The sequence below is a fragment of the Oncorhynchus masou genome, chromosome 13 (assembly GCF_036934945.1).
Source record: "Oncorhynchus masou masou isolate Uvic2021 chromosome 13, UVic_Omas_1.1, whole genome shotgun sequence".
Taxonomy (NCBI): domain Eukaryota; kingdom Metazoa; phylum Chordata; class Actinopteri; order Salmoniformes; family Salmonidae; genus Oncorhynchus; species Oncorhynchus masou.
In genome coordinates, this window is record NC_088224.1 from 36,281,127 (window position 1) to 36,303,785 (window position 22,659).

At 42.8% G+C, this 22,659-nt stretch overlaps 1 protein-coding gene across 1 annotated transcript; it reads right to left on the minus strand.

The window, feature by feature from the left end:
* Nucleotides 1-15,923: 15,923 nt before the first annotated feature.
* LOC135552186 (tumor necrosis factor receptor superfamily member 11B-like) lies at nucleotides 15,924-22,144 on the minus strand. The gene is made up of 4 exons (XM_064983651.1): nucleotides 21,769-22,144; nucleotides 21,254-21,635; nucleotides 18,263-18,445; nucleotides 15,924-18,162 (listed from the first exon to the last, which is right to left on the minus strand). Exons 1-4 carry the CDS (start codon nucleotides 21,772-21,774, stop codon nucleotides 17,831-17,833), a joined length of 903 nt encoding a protein of 300 aa, XP_064839723.1. The 5' UTR covers nucleotides 21,775-22,144; the 3' UTR covers nucleotides 15,924-17,830.
* Nucleotides 22,145-22,659: the final 515 nt, after the last annotated feature.

The following is a 22,659-nucleotide window of genomic DNA, read 5'->3' on the forward strand; positions in this document are numbered from 1 at the left end:
ATGCGATGTGTTTGGAGAGTATATTGTTGCAAACAAAGTCTAAAAACAAGACAAATCTAAAAGGGTACATTTGAGATATTAATATGAATATTTTTTATGTTAAATAAATGAATATTAAATGGTTTGTGATACAAATGTAAAAGGCATTTCAAATGAAGTTACTATGTGAGAATTGGCAGAAGAATCTGATATACCAACAATATATAGTTTAGTACACGGTCATTCTTTTATTCATAAAATAAAAATAATTCCATCCATTTCTGTCTTGGAAATTCAACATACTGTAGTTCGACATCGACCTACTAAAGGAGAGTGAACAAGGTCAGAAGGGAGAGAGGAAGCAATTGTTCTGGAACAAAGCCCAACCTTTGTTGGGACACTCAAGCTCTTCCTGCCTTTGAACCACTTTTGACTATTTTCACCCCTTGTTGTGACCGTCTTACATTAACACACTCAAACAGGTCATTTGGTTGTTGTTCATTTTGTGGCCACAAGAAAGCAATGTATCCTTATAAGTTTGAAGATAATCAAATTGCACGGCAGTCCATTTCCTTGTCATCCCCTAAAGTAATTTAGGGATATGACACAGTGGGTCCCATTCTGGCTACTTTCTGGTGCAATGATTTACAGCTGTGATGAAATTGATGACAGAAGGACTATGTGGTTCAAATTACAGTGAATTTGCAATTGTCTTTGTAGTCTCTTCATTATTATCAAATCAAATGTATTTATATAGCCCTTCTTACATCAGCTGATATATCAAAGTGCTGTACAGGAACCCAGCCTAAAACCCCAAGCAGCAAGCAATGCAGGTGTAGAAGCACGGTGGCTAGGAAAAACTCCCTAGAAAGGCCAAAACCTAGGAAGAAACCTAGAGAGGAACCAGGCTATGAGGGGTGGCCAGTCCTCTTATGGCTGTGCCGGGTGGAGATTATAACAGAACATGGCCAAGATGTTCAAATGTTCATAAATGACCAGCATGGTCAAATAATAATAATCACAGTAGTTGTTGAGGGTGCAACAAGTCAGCACCTCAGGAGTAAATGTCAGTTGGCTTTTCATAGCCGATCATTGAGAGTATCTCTACCGCTCCTGCTGTCTCTAGAGAGTTGAAAACAGTAGGTCTGGGATGGCATTGATGCAGCAGCATGGCCAGGTGGACTGGGGACAGCAAGGAGTCATCATGCCAGGTAGTCCTGAGGCATGGTCCTAGGGCTCAGGTCCTCCAAGAGAGAGAAAGAAAAAAAGAATTAGAGAGAGCATGCTTAAATTCATACAGGACACCGGGTAAGACAGGAGAAATACTCCAGATATAACAGACTGAGCCTAGCCCCCCGACCCATAAACTACTACAGCATAAATACTGGAGGCTGAGACAGGAGGGGTGAGGAGACACTGTGGCCCCATCCGATGATACCCCCGGACAGGGCCAAACAGGCAGGATATTATTAAGATCATTGGCCTCATTACTTTTCCTGGTCTTTGGATTTAATGAGAACTTAATGAGAAACTCTGGAGCGTAGTGGTTGGATTCAGCTGCGTAGAAGTGAAGGTATCCAGGGCTTTTTTCCCAAAAATGTGCTTTGCAAGCCACCAAAATTAACAGTCATTACAATGGTATTTCATCTGGCATAAGTTGCTGGTTAAGATACAATGTTCTATAACTTTTTCAAAGGGTAAGTTTGTGTTGAACTAAAGTGACCAAGTTGGCCTAGCCCTTGACCCAAGTACATTGCTCAGGTCCATGATGACATACAGTGCATTCAGAAAGTATTCAGACCTTGATCATGGAGAATAAGAGCACCTCTTCCCAGCTGCCCACTGCACTGAGGCTAGGAAACACGGTCACCACCAATAAATCCACTTTAATTGATCATTTCAATAAGCATTTTTCTACGGCTGGCCATACTGTCCACCTGGATACCCCTACCCCGATCAACAGCCCTCCACCCCCCCACAGCAACTCGCTCAAGCCTCCCCATTTCCCCTTCACCCAAATCCAGATAGCTGATGTTCTGAAAGAGCTGCAAAATCCGAACCCCTACAAATCAGCCGGGCTAGACAATCTGGACCCTCTCTTTCTAAAATTATCTGCCGAAATTGTTGCAATCCCTATTACTAGCCTTGTTAACTTCTCTTTCGTATCGTCTGAGATTCCCATAGAAAGCTGCCGCGGTCATCCCCATCTTCAAAGGGAGAGACACTCGAGACCCAAACTGCTACAGACCTATATATATATCCTACCCTGCCTTTCTAAGGTCTTCGAAAGCCAAGTTAACAAATAGATTACCGACCATTTTGAATCTCACCGTACCTTCTCCGCTATGCAATCTGGTTTCCGAGCTGGTCAGTTGTACCTCAGCCACGCTCAAGGTCCTAAACGATATCATAACCGCCATTGATAAGAGACAATACTGTGCAGCCGTATTTATTGACCTGGCTAAGGCTTTCAAATCTGTCAATCACAACATTCTTATCGGCAGACTCAACAGCCTTAGTTTCTCAAATGATTGCTTCGCCTGGTTCACCAGCTATGGGGATGCCACAGGGTTCAATTCTCGGGATGACTCTCTTCTCTGTATACATCAATGATGTCCCTCTTGCTGCTGGTGATTCTTTGATCCACCTCTACACAGACAACACCATTCTGTATACCTCTGGCCCTTCTGTGGACACTGTGTTAACTAACCTCCAGACAAGCTTCAATGCCATACAACTCTCCTTCCATAGCCTTAAATGCAGGTAAAACTAAATGCATGCTCTTCAACCGATTCCTGCCTGCACCCGCCTGCCCGTCCAGCATCACTACTCTGGATGGTTCTGACTTAGAATATGTGGACAACTACAAATTCCTAGGTGTCTGATTAGACTGTAAACTCTCCTTCCAGACTCACATTAAACCTCTCCAATCCAAAATCAAATCAAGAATCGGCTTCCTATTTCACAACGAAGCATCCTTCACTCATGCTTCCAAACATACCCTTGTGAAACTGACCATCATACCGATCCTTGACTTTGGCGATGTCATTTACAAAATAGCCTCCAACACTGTACTCAACGAATTGGATGCAGTCTATCACAGTGCCATCCATTTTGTCACCAAAGCCCCATATACTACCCACCACTGCGACCTGTACGCTCTCGTTGGTTGGCCCTCGCTTCATACTCATCCCCAAACCCACTGGCTCCAGGTCATCTACAAGTCTCTGCTAAAGCTCCGCCTTGTCTCAGCTCACTGGTCACCATAGCAGCACCCACCTGTAGCACGCGCTCCAGCAGGTATATCTCACTGGTCACCCCCAAAGCCAATTCTTCCTTTGGCCGCCTCTCCTTCCAGTTCTCTGCTGCCAATGACTGGAATGAACTGCAAAAATCACCGAAGATGGAGACTCACATCTTCCTCACTAGCTTTAAGCACCAGCTGTCAGAGCAGCTCACAGATCATTGCACCTGTACATAGCCCATCTGTAAATAGCCCATCCAACTACCTCATCCCCATACTGTATTTATTTATTTATCTTGCTCTTTTGCACCCCAGTATCTCTACTTGCACATTCATCTTCTGCACATTCTACCATTCCAGTGTTTAATTGCTATATTGTAATTACTTCGCCACCATGGCCTATTTATTGCCTCACCTCCCTTATCCTTCCTCATTTGCACATGCTGTATATAGACTTTTTATTTTCTACTGTATGATTGTATGTTTGTTTATTTCATGTGTAACTCTGTGTTGGCCAGGCCGCAGTTGCAAATGAGAACTTGTTCTCAACTAGCCTACCTGGTTAAATAAAGGTGAAATAAAAATAAAATAGGCAAGATGCAGTAGATGGTATAGAATTCCATGTATACAGATGAGAATGTAGGATATGTAGACATTATTAAAGTAGAGTTATTTAAAGTGACTAGTGATACCTTTTTATTAAATCCATTTATTAAAGTGGCAAGAGATTTGAGTTTGTTGGTAGCAACTACTCTGTTAGTGATGGCTGTATTTCAGTCTCTCGGCCCCAGCTTTGATGCACCTGTACTGACCTTGCCTTCTGGATGATAGCGGGGTGAACAGGCAGTGGCTCGGGGGGTTGTTGTCCTTGATGATCTTTCTGGCCTTCCTGTGGCATTGGGTGGTGTAGGTGTCCTGGAGGGCAGGTAGTTTGCCCCCTGTGATGTTGTGCAGACCGCACTACCCTGTGGAGAGCCTTGCCGTTGTGGGTGGTGCAGTTGCCGTACCGCGGTGATACTGCCCGATAGGATGCTCTCGATTGTAAATCTGTAAAAGTTTGTGTGTTTTCGGTGACAAGACACATTTCTTCAGCCTCCTGAGGTTGAAGAGGCGATGTTGAGCCTTCTTTACCACACTATCTGTTTGGGTAGACCATTTCAGTTTATACGTAATGTCTATGCCGAGAAACTTTCCTTTCCACCCAGGGTCTCGAGCTTAATAACGAGTTTGGAGGGTGCTATGGTGTTGAATGCTGAGCTGTAGTCAATGAACAGCATTCTTACATAGGTATTCCTCTTGTCCAGATGGGATAGGGCAGTGGGCAGTGTGACGGTGATTGTGTCGTCTGTGGACCTATTGGGGCGGTAAGCAAATTGGAGTGGGTCTAGGGTATCCGGTACAGTAGGGTGGAGGTGCTATGATCCTTGACTAGTCTCTCAAAGCACTTCATGATGGCAGAACTGAGTAGTACAGGGCGATAGTCATTTAGTTCAGTTACCTTAGCTTTCTTAGGAACAGGAAAAATGGTGGCCATGTTGAAGCATGTGGGCACAGCAGACAGATAGGGATTGATTGAATATGTCTTTAAATACACCAGCCAGCTCTGCGCATCCTCTGAGGATGCGGCTTGGGATGCCGTCTGGGCCGGCAGCCTTGCAAGCATAACACGTTTAAATGTTTTGCTCACTTTGGCCACGATGAAGGAGATCCCACAGGCTTTGGTAGCGGGCCGTGTCAGTGGCACTGCATTAACCTCAAAGCGAGCAAAGAAGTTGTTTAAATTTGTCTGGGAGCAAGACGTCGATGTCAGCGACGGGGCTGGTTTTCTTTTTGTAATCCGTGATTGACTGTAGACCCTGCCACATACATTGTAGAATAATAGTGAAGACATCAAAACAATGGAATCATGTAGTAACCAAAAAAAGTGTTAAACAAATCTAAATATATTTGAGATTCTTCAAAGTAACCACACTTTTCCTTGATGACAGCCTTGCACACACTAGGCATTCTTTCAACCAGCTTCATGAGGTAGTCACCTGGTATGCATTTTAATTAACAGGTGAGCCTCATTAGAAGTTAACTTGTGGAATTTCCTTTTTTAATGCATTTGAGCCAACCAGTTGTGTTGTGACAAGGTAGGGGTAGTATACAGATAATAGCCCTATTTGCTAAAAGACCAAGTCCATATTATGGCAAGAGCAGCTCAAATAAGCAAAGAGAAACTACAGTCCATTATTAATTTAAGACATGAAGGTCAGTCAATCCAGAACATTTCAAGAACTTTAAAGTTTGATGAAACTGGCTCTCATGAGGACCGCCACAAGAAAGGAAGACAGAGTTACCTCTGTTACTTCTGCTGCAGAGTTACCTCTGCTGCAGAGGGTAAGTTCATTAGAGTTACCAGCCTCAGACATAGCAGCCCAAATAAATTCTTCACAGAGTTCAAGTAACCGACACATCTCCACATTACTGTTCATAGGAGATTATGTGAATCAAGCCTTCAATTGCTGCAAAGAAACCACTACTTAAGGAAACCAATAAGAAGAACAGACTTGCTTGGCCCAAGAAACACGAGCAATGATCATTTGACCGGTGGAAATCTGTCCTTTGGTCTGATGATATTGATATTTTTGGTTCCAACCGCCGTGTCTTTGTGAGACGCCAAGTAGGTGAACGGATGATCTCTGCATGTGATGGTGTGGGGGGTGCTTAACCAGTATGTCTACCACAGCATTCTGCATCGATACGCCATTCCATCTGGTTTACCCTTAGTCCCACTATCATTTGTTTTTGAACAGGACAATGACCCAACACACCTTCAGGCTGTGTAAGGGCTATTTGACCAAGAAGGAGATTGATGCAGTACTGCATCAGATGACCTGGCCTTCATAATCACCCAACCTCAACCCATTTGAGATGGTTTGGGATGAGTTGGACCGCAGAGTGAAGGAAAAGCAACCAACAAGTGCTCAGCATATGTGGGAACTTCATCAAGGCTGTTGGAATAGCATTCCTCATGAAGCTGGTTGAGAGAATGCCAAGAGTGTTCAAAACTGTCATTAAGTCAAAGGGTGGCTACTTTGAAGAATCTCAAATATAAAAGATATTTTGATTTGTTTAATACTTGTTTGATTACTACATGATTCCATGTGTTATTTCATAGTTTAAGTATTCACTATTATTCTGCAATGTAGGAAATAGTAAAAATAAAGAAAAACACTTGAATGAGTAGGTGTGTTCAAACGTTTCACTGGAAAATGTTAATTATTATGTATGAATATGAGTCCACCTCTCCTTGATGTACAATATGTTTGTAATGTGATGTAATAGTTTATGGATCCAGAGCCATATATCTCTAGGGCTTTGGTTTGGTGAATTGCATTAACATAAGCATACGCAACAGTCAAATCAGGTGGGGTAAATTTTGCCCACATAATTTTTTTATTCAAATTGGCACAATACACAAGACTGAAGTACGAGACATGACTGAGTTACTCAATTTCCTGCTAGGTGGTCTTGAATTTCTCAAAGGTCATTGACCACCAGATTGCAGTATCAGATGTTGATGAGACAATCACTTCGCATGCAGAATAAAACTTTGTTTCAATATTATTCTGTTCGGTAGAATAGCTTCAAATTTGGTATTTTATAAGGATCCCCATTAGCTGCTGTAAAAGCAGCAGCTACTCTTCCTGGGGTCCACACAAACATGAAACATGACATAATACAGAACATTAATAGAAAATAACTGCTCAAGGACAGAACTACATACATTATTTTTAAAAGGCACACAGCCTACATATCAATGCATACACACACACTATCTTGGTCAAATAGGGGAGAGGCGTTATGTTTATCTGTTTTTTGAAACCAGGTTTGCTGTTTATTTGAGCAAAATTAGATGGAATGGAGTTCCATACAATAATGGCTCTATATAACCAAGATGGGGTAGCAGTCGGACGTGTGTATTGTCTTGTCCTGTCCCGTGTAAATATCGTTTTCCTTGTTTTTTTCCGTATATATTTCAATATCACTTTCCATCTACGAACTGAAAATATTCTCCTGCAACCCGCCTCACCCAATGTGGTACGGATCTTCTATTTTTATACTTAAGAACCGGAACCCCCATCACAAGTAGTCAGTTAGCCATTGCTAGGCCTATCTGCTAGGCCCATCAGCCACTCCTTGGGCTACAATACGACCCATCACGGCTGGACTACCGACATAATTCCGCCCAAGGGTTTTTTCCCCCAACTGGCTCATCCATCGCGACGTCCCCTGAATGCCCACCTGCTAGCCTGCTAGCCACGGCCAGCTAGCTGTCGAGAGCACATCGGACTGTTAGCTTAAGAGGCCCATAGAACAAATTCTTTGGCCACTATACCTATTTTGCCAATTGGCCTGGTTTACCACAGGGATCCCTGCTGATCCATCTGCTGATGTAACAGCACGAGGGGGCTACAACAGACTTTCTTCCGTCGCAACGTCCATCAAAGGCCCTTCTGCTAGCTTGCTAGCCCCGGCCCGCTAGCTGCCTGATGCCACTCACTGGACTCCTATGATCACTCGGCTACGCATGCCTCTCCCTAACGTCAATATGCCTTGTCCATTGCTGTTTTGGTTAGTAATTATTGCCTTATTTCACTGTAGAGCCTCTAGCCCTGCTCAGTACGCCTTAGCTAACCCTTTAGTTCCACCTTCCACACATCACCTGGTTTAAATGATATTTCAAGAGACAATATCTCTTTCATCATCGCTCTATGCACAGGTTTACCCCCACTGTATTCACATCCTACCATACCTTTTGTCTGTACATTATGCCTTGAATCTATTCTACCGTGCCCAGATATCTGCTCCTTTTACTCTCTGTTCTGAACGTACTAGACGACCAGGTATTTTAGCCTTTAGCCGTACCCTTATCCTACTCCCCCTCTGTTCCTCTGGTGATGTGGAGGTTAATCCAGGCCCTGCAGTGCCGAGCTCCACTCCCATTCCCCAGGCGCTCTCATTTGTTGACTTCTGTAAACGTAAAAGCCTTGGTTTCATGCATGTTACATTAGAAGCCTCCTCCCTTCGTTTGTTTTATTCACTGCCCTAGCACACTCTGCCAACCTGGATGTCCTAGCTGTGTCTGGACCCTGGCTTAGGAAGACCACCAAAACCCCTGAAATGTCCATCCCTACCTATAACATTTTCAGACTAGATAGAACTACCAAAGGGGGCGGAGTTGCAATCTACTGCAGGGATAGCCTGCAGAGTTCTGTCTTACTATCCAGGTCTGTGCCCAAACACCCCGGCCATCCTACAATCTAAGCTTGATGCTCTCAATCTCACACAAATTATCAATGAACCCAACCCCAAATCCGTAAACACAGGCACCTCCATAGATATCATCCTAACCAACCTGCCCTCCAAATACACCTCTGCTGTCTTCAACCAGGATCTCTGCGATCACTACCTCATTGCCTGCGTCCGTAATGGGTCTGCTGTCAAGCGACCACCCCTCATCATTGTCAAACGCTCCCTAAAACACTTCAGTGAGCAGGTCTTTCTAATCGACCTGGCCTGTGTATCCTGGAAGGATATTGACCTCATTCCGTCAGTAGAGGATGCCTGGTTATTCTTTCAAAGTGCTTTCCTCATCCTCTTAAATAAGCAAACCCATTCAAAAAATGTAGAACCAGGAACAGATATAGCCCTTGGTTCACTCCAGACCTTACTGCCCTTGACCAGCACAAAAACATCCTGTGGCGTACTGCATTAGCATCGAATAGCCCCTGCGATATGCAACCTTTCAGGGAAGGTGGGTACTAATATACACAGACAGTTAGGGAAGCAAAGGCTAGCTTTTTCAAACAGAAATTCGCATCCTTTAGCACTAACTCCAAAACGTTCTGGGACACTGAAGTCCATAGAGAATAAGAGCACCTCCTCCCAGCTGCCCACTGCACTGAGGCTAGGAAACACTGTCACCACCGATTAAATCCACTATAATTGTGAATTTCAATAAGCATTTTTCTACGGCTGGCCTTGCTTTCCACCTGGCTACCCCTACCCCGGTCAACAGCCCTGCACTCCTCACTGCAACTTGCCCAAGCCTCCCCCATTTCTCCTTCACCCAAATCCAGATAGCTGATGTTCTGAAAGAGCTGCATAATCTGGACCCCTGCAAATCAGCAGACAATCTGGACCTTCTCTTCCTAAAATGATCCGCCGAAATTGTTGCAACCCCTATTACTAGCTTGAACAACCTCTCTTTCGTATCGTCTGAGATCCCCAAAGATTGGAAAGCTGCCGCGGTCATCCCCCTCTTAAAAGGGGGAGACACTCTAGACGCAAATTGCTACAGACTTATATCTATCCTACCCTGCCTTTCTAAGGTCTTCCAAAGCCAAGTTAACAAACAGATCATCGACCATTTCGAATCCCACCGCATCTTCTCCACTATGCAATCTGGTTTCCGAACTGGTCATGGGTGCACCTCAACCATGCTCAAGGTCCTAAATAATGTCATAACTGCCATCGATAAGAGACAATACTGTGCAGCCGTATTCATCGACATGGCTAAGGCTTTCGACTCTGTCAATCACCACATTCTTATCGGCAGACTCAACAGCCTTGGTTTCTCAAATGATTGCCTCGCCTGGCACACCAACTACTTCTCTGATAGAGTTCAGTGTGTCAAATCGGAGGGCCTGTTGTCCGGATCTCTGGCAGTCCGAAGATTCAATTCTCTGTATACATCAATGATGTTGCTCTTGCTGCTGGTGATTCTCTGATCCACCTCTACGCAGACGACACCATTCTGTATACCTCTGGCCCTTCTTTGTATACTGTGTTAACTAACTTCCAGATGAGCTTCAGTGCCATACAACTCTCCTTCCATGGCCTTAAATGCAAGCAAAACTAAATGCATGCTCTTCAACCGATCGATGCACACACCTACCCACCCGTCCGGCATGACAACTCTGGACGGTTCTGACTTAGAATATGTGGACAACTACAAATACCTAGGTGTCTGGTAAGACTGTAAACTCTCCTTCCAGACTCACATAAGCATCTCCAATCCAAAATTAAATCTAGAATTGGCTTCCCATTTCGCAACAAAGCATCCTTCACTCATGCTGCCAAACATACTTCTCTCATGCAGTAAAACTTACCATCCTACCGATCCTTGACTTTGGCGATGTAATTTACAAAATAGCCTCCAACACTGTACTCAACGAATTGGATGCAGTCTATCACATTGTCATCCATTTTGTCACCATAGCCCCATATACTACCCACCACTGCGACCTGTATGCTCTCGTTGGCTGGCCCTCGCTTCATATCCATCGCCAAACCCACTGGCTCCAGGTCATCTATAAGTCTTTGCTAGGTAAAGCCCCACATTATCTCAGCTCACTGGTCACCATAGCAGCACCCACCCGCAGCACGTGCTCCAGCAGGAATATTTCACTGGTCACCCCCAAAGCCAATTCCTCCTTTGGCTGCCTTTCCTTCCAGTTCTCTGTTGCCAATGACTGGAAAGAACTGCAAAAATCAAGGAAGCTGGAGACTCATATCTCCCTCACTAGGTTTAAGCACCAGCTCACAGATCATTGCACCTGTACATAGCCAACCTGTAAATAGCCCTTCCAACTACCTCATCACCATATTATTTATTTTGCTCCTTTGCACCCCAGTACCGCTACTTGCACACTCATCTTCTGCACATCTATCACCCCAGTGTTTAATTTGCCATACTATAATAATTTTGCCACTATGGCCTATTTATTGCCTCACCCCCCTTATCCTACCTCATTTGCACACACTATATATACTTTCTCTATTATATTATTGACTGTATGTCTGTCTATTCCATGTGTAAGTCTGTGTTGTTTGTGTCGCACTGCTTTGCTTTATCTTGGCCAGGTCGCAGTTGTAAATGAGAACTTGTTCTCATCTGGCCTACATGGTTAAATAAAGGTCAAATTAAAAAAATATAATGCTGTACGCTTTCTTGAATTTGTTCTGGATTTGGGGACTGTGATAAGACCCCTGGTGGCATGTCTGGTGGGTTAAGTGTGTGTCAGAGCTGTGTGTAAGTTGCCTATTCAAACCATTTTGTGTTTTTCAACACATTAATGTTTCTTATAAAAAGGAAATTGAGAAACTCATTCGAAAAAGATGATAAAAGCACAGAGTTTTTTCTATGGATTCATAGAATGATAATTTCTAAGTATCAAAGCCAGGCAAAACCTTCTATTTGTGTAGAAGGGTATGGTTTGTGCTTTTTATGGGCAGCAGGTGAGTTAATATATTGAGATCACATTTCTGGTGTACATTGGTAAAATGTTTTGTTTATTTGGGTGGTTTCTATTTTTGAAGTGACATCTAGTCAGCATGCACCTCTAGTCAAATTCACTTTTGCGAAGTAATTTGCATAGACTGAATGGCCTGTTGGGTATGCTCTGGGAAAACCCAGCCTGGTCTCATGAGATCAGGTTGAGAAACCAGACTACCCCATTCAGGTAAAAAGCTTTTGTGTCAGCAGCATTTATGTTGTACTGTTCTGTCTCTGTACATATAGTAAAAGCATCTGCATCATATATTTACTAAACAAATGCATGGTTGCCTTCGTGCGGTATCTGTTTTCAGAACTAGAACAGCACAGAACTGATAAAACAGAACTGTGCTAGGCTATGTAATAGCTATGTTAACGAAATGCAAAATAGAACACTTTGCATGATACACTACACTTACAGTGCATTCGGAAAGTATTCTTCCAGTCAAATGGACAATACTGGAAAGTGCGTAAACCGTGGTGCTTCAGCATGGACATTTGGTTAAGGGACTTCATGGACGTATTGACTATGGAACGAGTGGCATCGGCCCTGCAGAACTATGAAAATGGCCTAGAGGGTATTTGAGACGTTATAAGAACTTAGGTGAATGGCATTGAATGGTACTTGGGAGCAGAGACCAGAAGCCCTCCAATTACCAGTTCAGTTCTCACTTTTATCGACTGGCCCTGGGCTTGAACCTTCTGGCTACTGATCCGCCTCTCCAATCTCCATGTCAGTCATACTCAACAGGCGGACTGTGGAACGGCTCTGTACTCCGAACGGGAAACCTAGAGAGGAACCAGGCTCTGAGGGGAGCCCAGTCCTCTTCTGGCTTTGCCAGGTGGAGATTATATGAGTACATGGCCGTGGAGGCCAGATCATTCTTTTAAGATGTTCAAAGATTCATAGATGACCATCAGGGTCAAATAATAATCACAGTGGTGCAACAGGTCTGCACCTCAGGAGTAAATATCACTTGTCTTTTCATAACTGCGCATTCGGAGGTCAAGACAGCAGGTGCGGTAGAGAGGGAGACTGGGAGGGAGGAAGAGAAAGGGAGAGAGAGGGTCGAACAGCAGGTCCTGGACAAGGTAGCAGGTCAGGGTTCTATAGCCACAGGCAAAACTGCAGAAACTGGATCAGTAGCACGACCAGGTGGACTGTGGTCAGCCAGGAGTCATCAAGGCAGATAGTCCCTAGGCAAGGTCCTAGGGCTCAGTCCTCTGGGAGAGGAGAGACTTGAGAAATATACACTGCTCAAAAAAATAAAGGGAACACTAAAATAACACATCCTAGATCTGAATGAATGAAATATTATTTTTAAATACTTTTTTCTTTACATAGTTGAATGTGCTGACAACAAAATCACACAAAAATTATCAATGGAAATCAAATTTATCAACCCATGGAGGTCTGGATTTGGAGTCACACTCAAAATTAAAGTGGAAAACCACACTACAGGCTGATCCAACTTTGATGTAATGTCCTTAAAACAAGTAAAAATGAGGCTCAGTAGTGTGCGTGGCCTCCACGTGCCTGTATGACCTCCCTACATCGCCTGGGCATGCTCCTGATGAGGTGGCGGATGGTCTCCTGAGGGATCTCCTCTCAGACCTGGACTAAAGCATCCGCCAACTCCTGGACAGTCTGTGGTGCAACGTGGCGTTGGTGGATGGAGCGAGACATGATGTTCCAGATGTGCTCAATTGGATTCAGGTCTGGGGAACGGGCGGGCCAGTCCATAGCATCAATGCTTTCCTCTTGCAGGAACTGCTGACACACTCCAGCCACATGAGGTCAAGCATTGTCTTGCATTAGGAGGAACCCAGGGCCAACCGCACCAGCATATGGTCTCACAAGGGGTCTGAGGGTCTCATCTCGTTATCTAATGTCAGTCAGGCTACTTCTGGCGAGCACATGGAGGGCTGTGCGGCCCCCCAAAGAAATGCCACCCCACACCATGACTGACCCACCGCCAAACCGGTCATGCTGGAGGATGTTGCAGGCAGCAGAACATTCTCCACGGCATCTCCAGACTGTCACGTCTTTCACATGTGCTCAGTGTGAACCTGCTTTCATCTGTGAAGAGCACAGGGCGCCAGTGGCGAATTTGCCAATCTTGGTGTTCTCTGGCAAATGAAAAACGTCCTGCACGGTGTTGGGCTGTAAGCACAAACCCCACCTGTGGACGTCGGGCCCTCATACCACCCTCATGGAGTCTGTTTCTGACCGTTTGAGCAGACACATGCACATTTGTGGCCTGCTGGAGGTCATTTTGTAGGGCTCTGGCAGTGCTCCTCCTGCTCCTCCTTGCACAAAGGCGGAGGTAGCAGTCCTGCTGCTGGGTTGTTGCCCTTCTACGGCCTCCTCCACGTCTCCTGATGTACTGGCCTGTCTCCTGGTAGCGCCTCCATGCTCTGGACACTACACTGACAGACACAGCAAACCTTCTTGCCACAGCTCGCATTGATGTGCCATCCTGGATGAGCTGCACTACCTGAGCCACTTGTGGGGGTTATAGAATCCGTCTCATGCTACCACTAGAGTGAAAGCACCGCCAGCATTCAAAATTGACCAAAACAGCAGCCAGGAAGCATAGGAACTGAGAAGTGGTCTGTGGTCCCCACCTGCAGAACCACTCCTTTATTGGGGGTGTCTTGCTAATTGCCTATAATTTCCACCTGTTGTCTATTCCATTTGCACAACAGCATGTGAAATTTATTGTCAATCAGTGTTGCTTCCTAAGTGGACAGTTTGGTTTCACAGAAGTGTAATTGACTTGGAGATACATTGTGTTGTTTAAGTGTTCCCTTTATTTTTTTGAGCAGTGTATTAATACAGAGCTATTTATAACCGGTCAGACATTTCCAGTTGATCACTAGGCCATGTTAGTTAGGCTAACCAGCTATTTAAATCTTGTAGTTATCATGGCCAGGGGCCTCAATCCCAGGCGGCCCACATTTGATTTTGTTAGGTCATTCAAGTATCATATGAACACACATGGCAAATACATGGCAAAATGTGTAGAATTGCAGCAAATTAGCAATACAACTGCAATGTTTTCTCTGCCCCATGGTAAAATGTGTAGAATTGCAGTGAATTCGCTTTAAAACAAGCGAACAAGAAGGTTGGGAACAGTTTGGGGTCGCATGGATTATGAGGTGGAGGTGTGTTACTACGTCGATAAATGACAATATCCATCCGGAACTTACCCATCTAGGAAATGTGCGTGACCGGAGCTTCTCAAATAATATTTGAGTACCTGCTCCAGGTCCACAGATGCTCTTGTTTTATTATATTCAATGAACACTTTAGCCTCTTTGCCACTTCTCAGCAGTGGATAATCCAGTTTCACTGTTCACCGGCCTTTATTTAAGGTAGTAGGCCTGCACATGCCGTCTCATGCACATGTACACACAGAGCAAAGCAATGAGGCCTTTTTATGGGTAGAAGGAAAAAGGAAATAGGAGCTTCACTATTTCCTTTTTCCTTCTACCCATAAAAAGGCCTCATTGCTTTGCTCTGTGTGTACATGTGCATGAGACGGAATGTGCAGGCCTACTACCTTAAATAAAGGCTGGTGTTGTGATACAGTACCTGCGTGATGCACACTCCCTAATCGCTCATAAGAAAAGAATGTTGTCAAGCACTATCAGTCAGCAACACTGATATGGCCAAATATAAGTCTGTAACATGGATAACATTGTGTACTGTCAGTGATGATGGTGGTCATGACTGGTGAACATGTGGTGTACTACCTTAAAAGGATTGGTATGTACTGTATGTGGTCTATTACACAAAAAGTGGTCATGATGAAGCCTGATAAAACGGAAAGGTACCTGATGAACAGGTGATGACTAAGCAAATACTACAACACTGTGTTGAGTATTTATTTGCTAGGTGGTCACTGTACTCGGTGAAGAACATGGAGGAGCAGTTCTTTAAAACAGGAACATTCAGAAGAAGCTAACCTCTAAAAGCCTATAGCTCAATGTAATTGTCTGTAGCCTAGGAAGAAGTGATAACCTAGATAATACTGTATTAACAGTTTGGGTTATTGACTGGATTATTTGATTGCGGATTGTTTGTGTAAATGGAGAGTTTGTTATTTGAGTGGAGAAAGCACTGCGCTCATGTCAATGCCAGAGTTATTAAATTGAAAACCTTCAGCTGAAATAATCATTTCAACTCTTCACAATCCATTTGAGTATGTTGAATTGACTACACATTCCAAGAGTAAAGACTCCATGAGAAATGACACTAGCAGATCAGAAACTTGTACTGTAAAGTGTATCTATGTCATGTATAAAAATAAATGAGCTACTTTGAAGTGTAGAGAGATGTTTATGTAAGAGTAGACAAAATTGCTTGGGTCGTTTAAGCAAGAATAACCTTTATTGCAAAAAGCATTTCAGGACTTCATGCTATACTATTAGAATGTTGTATATTTCATTTTAATATTATGTAACAATCCATATATTAGAAGTTAAATACACATTTTCATTCTGCAACAATTTAATTTTCTATATCTATAAAGTGTGCCTTTTTTAAATCTTTCTTAAAATGCAACAAAATCACAAAACATGTGCGTAACGCCATGTGTGTGTGTGAATGTGTAACCATTGACTGCCACAGAGGTCAGTAGAAACATGCTACTTTTAAGTAAAACAATCAATGAACAATAGGTCTAGATCAGGAGTCCCCAGTTAGATATAAATAATGAAATAAAGGTATACCCAAATGCGCTTCAGCCCAGTTTAAACAAAAAGGCTGTTTTTTTCTATCAATAAATCTATCAGATTTACGCAGAAACAGAGTGCTCCTTTTTTTGTTTGTTAATCTGCCGGATAGTCCTCAGTATGTCGGGGTAAGGAATATTAGAAATCATTTGTAAAACTGCAAATTGACCACAAGAATCCCAAACAGATATAGTATTTGACAAAAACAGAATACTTTCATACCTTGATTACATTGGGATATGATCTCACAGGCCTCTATTTATGCATATGAATACTTGGGAACATACTTTTGGTCATGTAGTGTATGTCGACACCTGCTTGCAGAACATCTCATTCCAAAATCATGGGCATTAATATGGAGTTGGTCCCCCTTTTGCTGCTATAACAGTCTCCACTCTTCTGGGAAGAGTAAAGAGGCGACTCTGGGATGCTGGCCTTCTAGGCAGAATTCCTCTGTCCAGTGTCTGTGTTCTTTTGCCCAACATCATTTTTTCTTTTTATTGGCCAGTCTGAGATATGGCTTTTTCTTTGCAACTCTGCCTATAAGGCCAGCATCCCAGTGTCGCCTCTTCACTGTTGACGTTGAGACTGGTGTTTTGCGGGTACTATTTTATGAAGCTGCCAGTTGAGGATCTGTGAGGCGTCTGTTTCTCAAACTAGACACGCTAATGTACTTGTCCTCATGCTCAGTTGTGCACCGGGGCCTCCCACTCTTTCTATTCTGGTTAGAGCCAGTTTGCGCTGTTCTGTGAAGGGAGTAGTACACAGCATTGTACAAGATCTTAGGTTTCATGTCAATTTCTCACATGGAATAGCCTTAATTTTTCAGAACAAGAATAGACTGACGAGTTTCGAAAGAAAGTTATTTTTTCTGGCCATTTTGAGCCTGTAATCAAACTCACAAATGCTGATGCTCCAGAAACTCGAACTACTCTAAAGAAGGCCAGTTTTATTACTTATTCAATCAGAACAACTGTTTTCAGTTGTGCTAACATAATTTCAAAAGGGTTTTCTAATACTCAATTAGCCTTTTAAAATTAAACTCAGATTAATTAATTAACTAACACAACATGCCATTGGAACACAGCAGTGATGGTTGCTGATAATGGGCCTCTGTACGCCTATGTAGATATTCCATTAAAAAAATCTGCCGTTTCAAGTTACAATAGTCATTTACAACATTAATAATGTCTACACTGTATTTCTGATCAATTTTATGTTATTTTAATGGACAAAAAATGTGCTTTTCTTTCCAAAACAAGGACATTTCCAAGTGAACCCAAACTTTTTTGAACGGTAGTGTACATATATAGATTTATCATAATTCTCCAATAATTTTTACTTTTATTTTTTACTTTTTTTGCTCAGAAGACTTGGGAGGCCAAATAAAATCACAGCCACATATTGGGGAACCCTGGGCTAGACTGCATAGCCCACGTACCCTATATGAACCTAAAATGGACAACTGTTGAACTGAATTACTTTTTGCTGTCAAGATATGTCATTAAGAAGATGGGGATGAGAGGCTACTTTAACCCATTTTAGGCTACTTCAACTAACCCTTCACAGAGTTTGAATTGTTGGTCTATATATTTCAGTTTAAGCTCTAGTTTGTCTGCTGCATTGCGGGCCCCTGTCTTCCTCAACATCTCCGGAAGTTTCCTAACTTGGTCTTTCCCTGCACCTTGGTCCCAACTGTTCATAAAGTCGTTAAGACCCCTCCTAGAAAGTTTCATGACTGTTCCTCGGAGCGGTTTCTTGCCTCCCTCTTGCGGCAGCCTCATCGCTAACCGACGTATTCTCTGAATGCCCATCTTCTGGTGAAGCTGAATGAAGAACGCAGGAAGGATTTCCTGCAGATATTCAGCTCCATCTGAAGAAAAAAATAAACATGGTTGAGAAACTTAAACTCAATTGAGGCCACAAATGATGAGTCTTTCATGATAAACAATGTTATTCATAATGTGTTTTACCACGAGTTTTGAGGTCATCACATGATGCACACAGTGTATCGTGCCAGCCCCTGCCCTTCAGCACCACGCGCAGTCCACCAGCTTCGCAGTTTGAGTGGGCAACACAGATTGCTTTTGCCGAGGAAACATTAGAGTAGAATCCGGGTTGACACTGCACACATTCTGTATCTTGTTGGGGTGTACCTGAGGAAATGTTGTGATGTGTATGTCACAATATTTATCTCAACATTATTTTAAAGCAATTAATTGAGGAACACAATCCATTTAAGATTTGATTATGGCATTTGATACATGCTAAACGGGGGGGGGGGATTGGTTTGCATGGAGAATTGATAAAACATTGCTAATATTTGCTAATTGTTTGCCGTGGCTAGTTTAATAAACCCAAAGTGTGTTTTGCACTCACTACTTGTCCATAGACTGCTATAATGCTAATGCAACATATGTACATACAGTGCATTTGGGAAGAATTCAGACCCCTTGACTTTTTCCACATTTTGTTATGTTACAACCTTATTCTAAAATTGATTAAATAAAACATTTTCCTCATCAATCTACACACATACAGTGGGGCAAAAAAGTATTTAGTCAGCCACCAATTGTGCAAGTTCTCCCACTTAAAAAGATGAGATGCCTGTAATTTTCATCATAGGTACACTGGAAAATCCAGAAGAAAACAAAATCTGGAAAATCCAGAAAATCACATTGTAGGATTTTGAATGAATTTATTTGCAAATTATGGTGGAAAATAAGTATTTGGTCAATAATAAAAGTTTATCTCAATATTTTGTTATATACCCTTTGTTGGCAATGACAGAGACAGTTTTCTGTAAGTCTTCACAAGGTTTTCACACACTGTTGCTGGTATTTTGTCCCATTCCTCCATGCAGATCTCCTCTAGAGCAGTGATGTTTTGGGGCTGTTGCTGGTTAACATGGACTTTCAACTCCCTCCAAAGATTTTCTATGGGGTTGAGATCTGGAGACTGGCTAGGCCACTCCAGGACCTTGAAATGCTTCTTACGAAGCCACTCCTTCGCTGCCCGGGCAGTGTGCCAGAAATCTTGCTTGTTTGTAGGTGACCAAATACTTATTTTCCACCATAATTTGCTAATAAATTCATAAAAAAATCCTACAATGTGATTTTTAAAAAACACATTTTTCCCCTCATTTTGTCTGTCATAGTTGAAGTGTACCTATGATGAAAATTACAGGCCTCATCTTTTTAAGTGGGAGAACTTGCACAATGGGTGGCTGACTAAATACTTTTTTTGCCCCACTATACCTACCCCATGATGACAAAGCGAAAACAGGTTTTTAAAAATGTTTGCAAATGTATTAAAAATAAATAAAAAAATACCATATTTACATAAGTATTCAGACCCTTTGCTATGACACTTGAAATTGAACTCAGGTGCATCCTGTTTCTATTGATTATCCTTGAGATATTTCTACAACTTGATTGGAATCCACCTGTGGTAAATTCCATTGATTGGACATGATTTGGAAAGGAAAACACCTGTCTATATAAGGTCCCACAGTTGACAGTGAATGTCAGAGCAAAAACCAAGCCATGGGGCCGAAGGAATTGTCCGTAGAGCTCAGAGACAGGATTGTATCGAGGCACAGATCTGGGGAAGGGTACCAAAACATTTCTGCAGCAGGTCCCCAAAAACACAGTGGCCACCATAATTCTTAAATGGAATAAGTTTGGAACCACCAACACTCTTCCTCGAGCTGGCCGACAGGGCTAACTGAGCAATCGGGGGAGAAGGGCCTTGGTCGGGGGGGGGGGGGTGACCAAGAACCCAATGGCCACTCCGACAGAGCTCCAGAGTTCCTCTGTGGAGATGGGAGTACCTTCCATAAGGACAACCATCTCTGCAGCACTCCACCAATCAGGCCTTTATGGTATAATGGCCAGACGGAAGCCACTCTTCAGTGAAAGACACATGACAGCCCACTTGGAGTTTGACACAAGGCACCTAAAGGACACCCAGACCATGAGAAACCAGATTCTCTGATCTGATGAAACCAAGATTGAACTCTGACCTGAATGCCAAGTGTCATGTCTGGAGGAAACCTGGCACCATCCCTACGGTGAAGCATGGTGGTGGCAGCATCATGCTGGGGTGATGTTTTTCAGCAGCAGAGACCGGGTCACTACTCAGGATCGAGGGAAAGCTGAATGGAGCAATGTACAGAGAGATCCTTGATGAAAACCTGCTCAGGACCTCAGACTGGGGCTAAGGTTCACCTTCCAACGACCCTAAGCACATAGCCAAGACAAAGCAGGAGTAGCTTCGGGACAAGACTTGAAATAGACCTGGTCAAATATCTATCGAGAGACCTAAAAATAGCTGTGCAGCAACGCTCCCCATCCAACCTGACAGAGCTTGAGAGGATCTGCAGAGAAGAATGGGAGAAACTCTAAATACAGGTGTGCCAAGCTTGTAGCGTCTCACCCAAGAAGACTCAAGGCTGTAATCGCTGCCAAAGGTGTTTCAACAAAGTACTGAGTAAAGGGTCAGAACACTTATGTAAATTTGATATTTTTTTCCATTTTTTTTTCAAAAATGTCTAAACCAGCTTCTGCCTTGTCATTATGGGGTACTGTGTGTAGATTGATGAGAAGAAAACAACTATAATCAATTTTAGAATAATGCTTTAACTTAACAAAATATGTAAAAAGTCAAGGGGTCTGAATACTTCCCAAATGCATTGTAAAATAATTGAACTATTCCTTAAATTCGCATTAATTAGCAAATTTGGTATTGATATCAAATGACACTTGTCCCTTTTTACAATCCAAACAAACACAGTCAGCATATACTGAGACATATGTACATTCAATGTATGCATATGGAACTATCGACTGTAAACTATTATGATTAAAACACTTTGTTATCATCACAGACTTAAGTGTAAACAGTCATTTCTCGTAGGCCTATTATTTTTTCCGTGCGTATAACTGGCTCAATTTTAGTCATACCTGTAGCATTCGCTCCATACCCAGGGGGGCATTCTTTATGTTTGATGCATGCTTCGTATCTCTTGTTGAAGTAGTAACCCTCCTTGCACTCGCACTTGCAGTTGTTGGATGGAGAACACTCCTGCTTGACGACTTGGTTCTCAGCGCACATGCTGCAGCGCAGGCACATGGAGATGTGGTTCCAAAATTCCGTGTATGCCCCTTTGGGACATTTCGCACAGTCGCTCTTTCGGGTGGCACTGCAGGGCGCACGGAGGTACGTTCCAGGTGGACAGCGATCACACACTAACGAACGACCGGAGTACGGATCATCTTTTTCGAAAGTTTGGGCGTGAAGTGCCATACTGGCATCAGCACTGACTAGAATCACCGTAAAAAAGAGCTGTGAAGAAAGAACAGGCAGGTTGTCATTCAGTTTGTTTATAAAGCATTCGGTTCACAATTTCATATTCAGTTAATTGCAATGAACAAAAAACACCGTATTCAATACAGGCTAAACATATGTTTCCACATACCATCATTGTGTAGGCTAATGCAGTTCTCCTTGGATTCAAAAGGATGCTTTCTTTCTTTGGTCCAGAAACGAGTCCGGCTATTTAAGCGCGCGCCTTCAAGCGCTTTGAGCGTGGGCGTCACTGCGGTTGATTTTAACGGAGCCTATTTTACTTATCAATTAAACGTGTTGACGTGGGTATGAGTAAGCTATTTTAGGGTTCTGTTCGATCTGTAACGCTGAAGCGAAATGTAAAAATGTAAAGGTAATTTCCAATTGAGATGACACATCCAGCGTGTATCCTAACGCATACGAGATGGTAGGTAGGCTATTCGTGGAATCATGCAATAATTGCACTGATAGGAAAGACTGTTTCTGGTTCTCGTTAGTCTATTCATTGGAGGAAATCTCACTATAAGATACCAGGAACCCATAGGAAAGGAAGTGCCTATTCCTGCTTCCTGATGCATATTTGCTATTAACCTAGAAACTGGGTTGGTGAGGTTACTTTCTAAATGTAATGTTAGTTACTAGTTACCTGTCCAAAACTGTAATCAGTAAAGTAACTTTTGGATTACCCAGACTCAGTAACACACTGTGAGTATTCTAGTTTTTCAAAAGTATCTTTAATCTGATTGCAATATTTTAGCTTGTAATGTAACTGATTACAGTTTGTTTTTTAAATTAGTTTTGTTGTAATTTTTTGTACTTACCAAACCTGAAAGACATACAGTACCAGTCAAAAGTTTGGACACACCTACTCATTTTGGGGGTTTTCTTTATTTTTACTATTTTCTACATTGTTGAACAATAATGAAGACATCGCAAATATGAAATAGCACATATGGAATCATGTAGTAAGCAAAAAAGTGTTAAAGAAATCAAAATACATGTTATATTTGAGATTCTTTGA

What these genes read in the sequence shown, in the direction of transcription:
- LOC135552186 (XM_064983651.1), bottom strand. An exon ending in GTATGGAGCGAATGCTACAG is followed by an intron (nt 18,446 to 21,253) that starts GTATGACTAAAA and finishes ACATTTCCTCAG; the next exon opens with GTACACCCCAACAAGATACA. An exon ending in TGATGACCTCAAAACTCGTG is followed by an intron (nt 18,163 to 18,262) that starts GTAAAACACATT and finishes TTTTTTCTTCAG; the next exon opens with ATGGAGCTGAATATCTGCAG.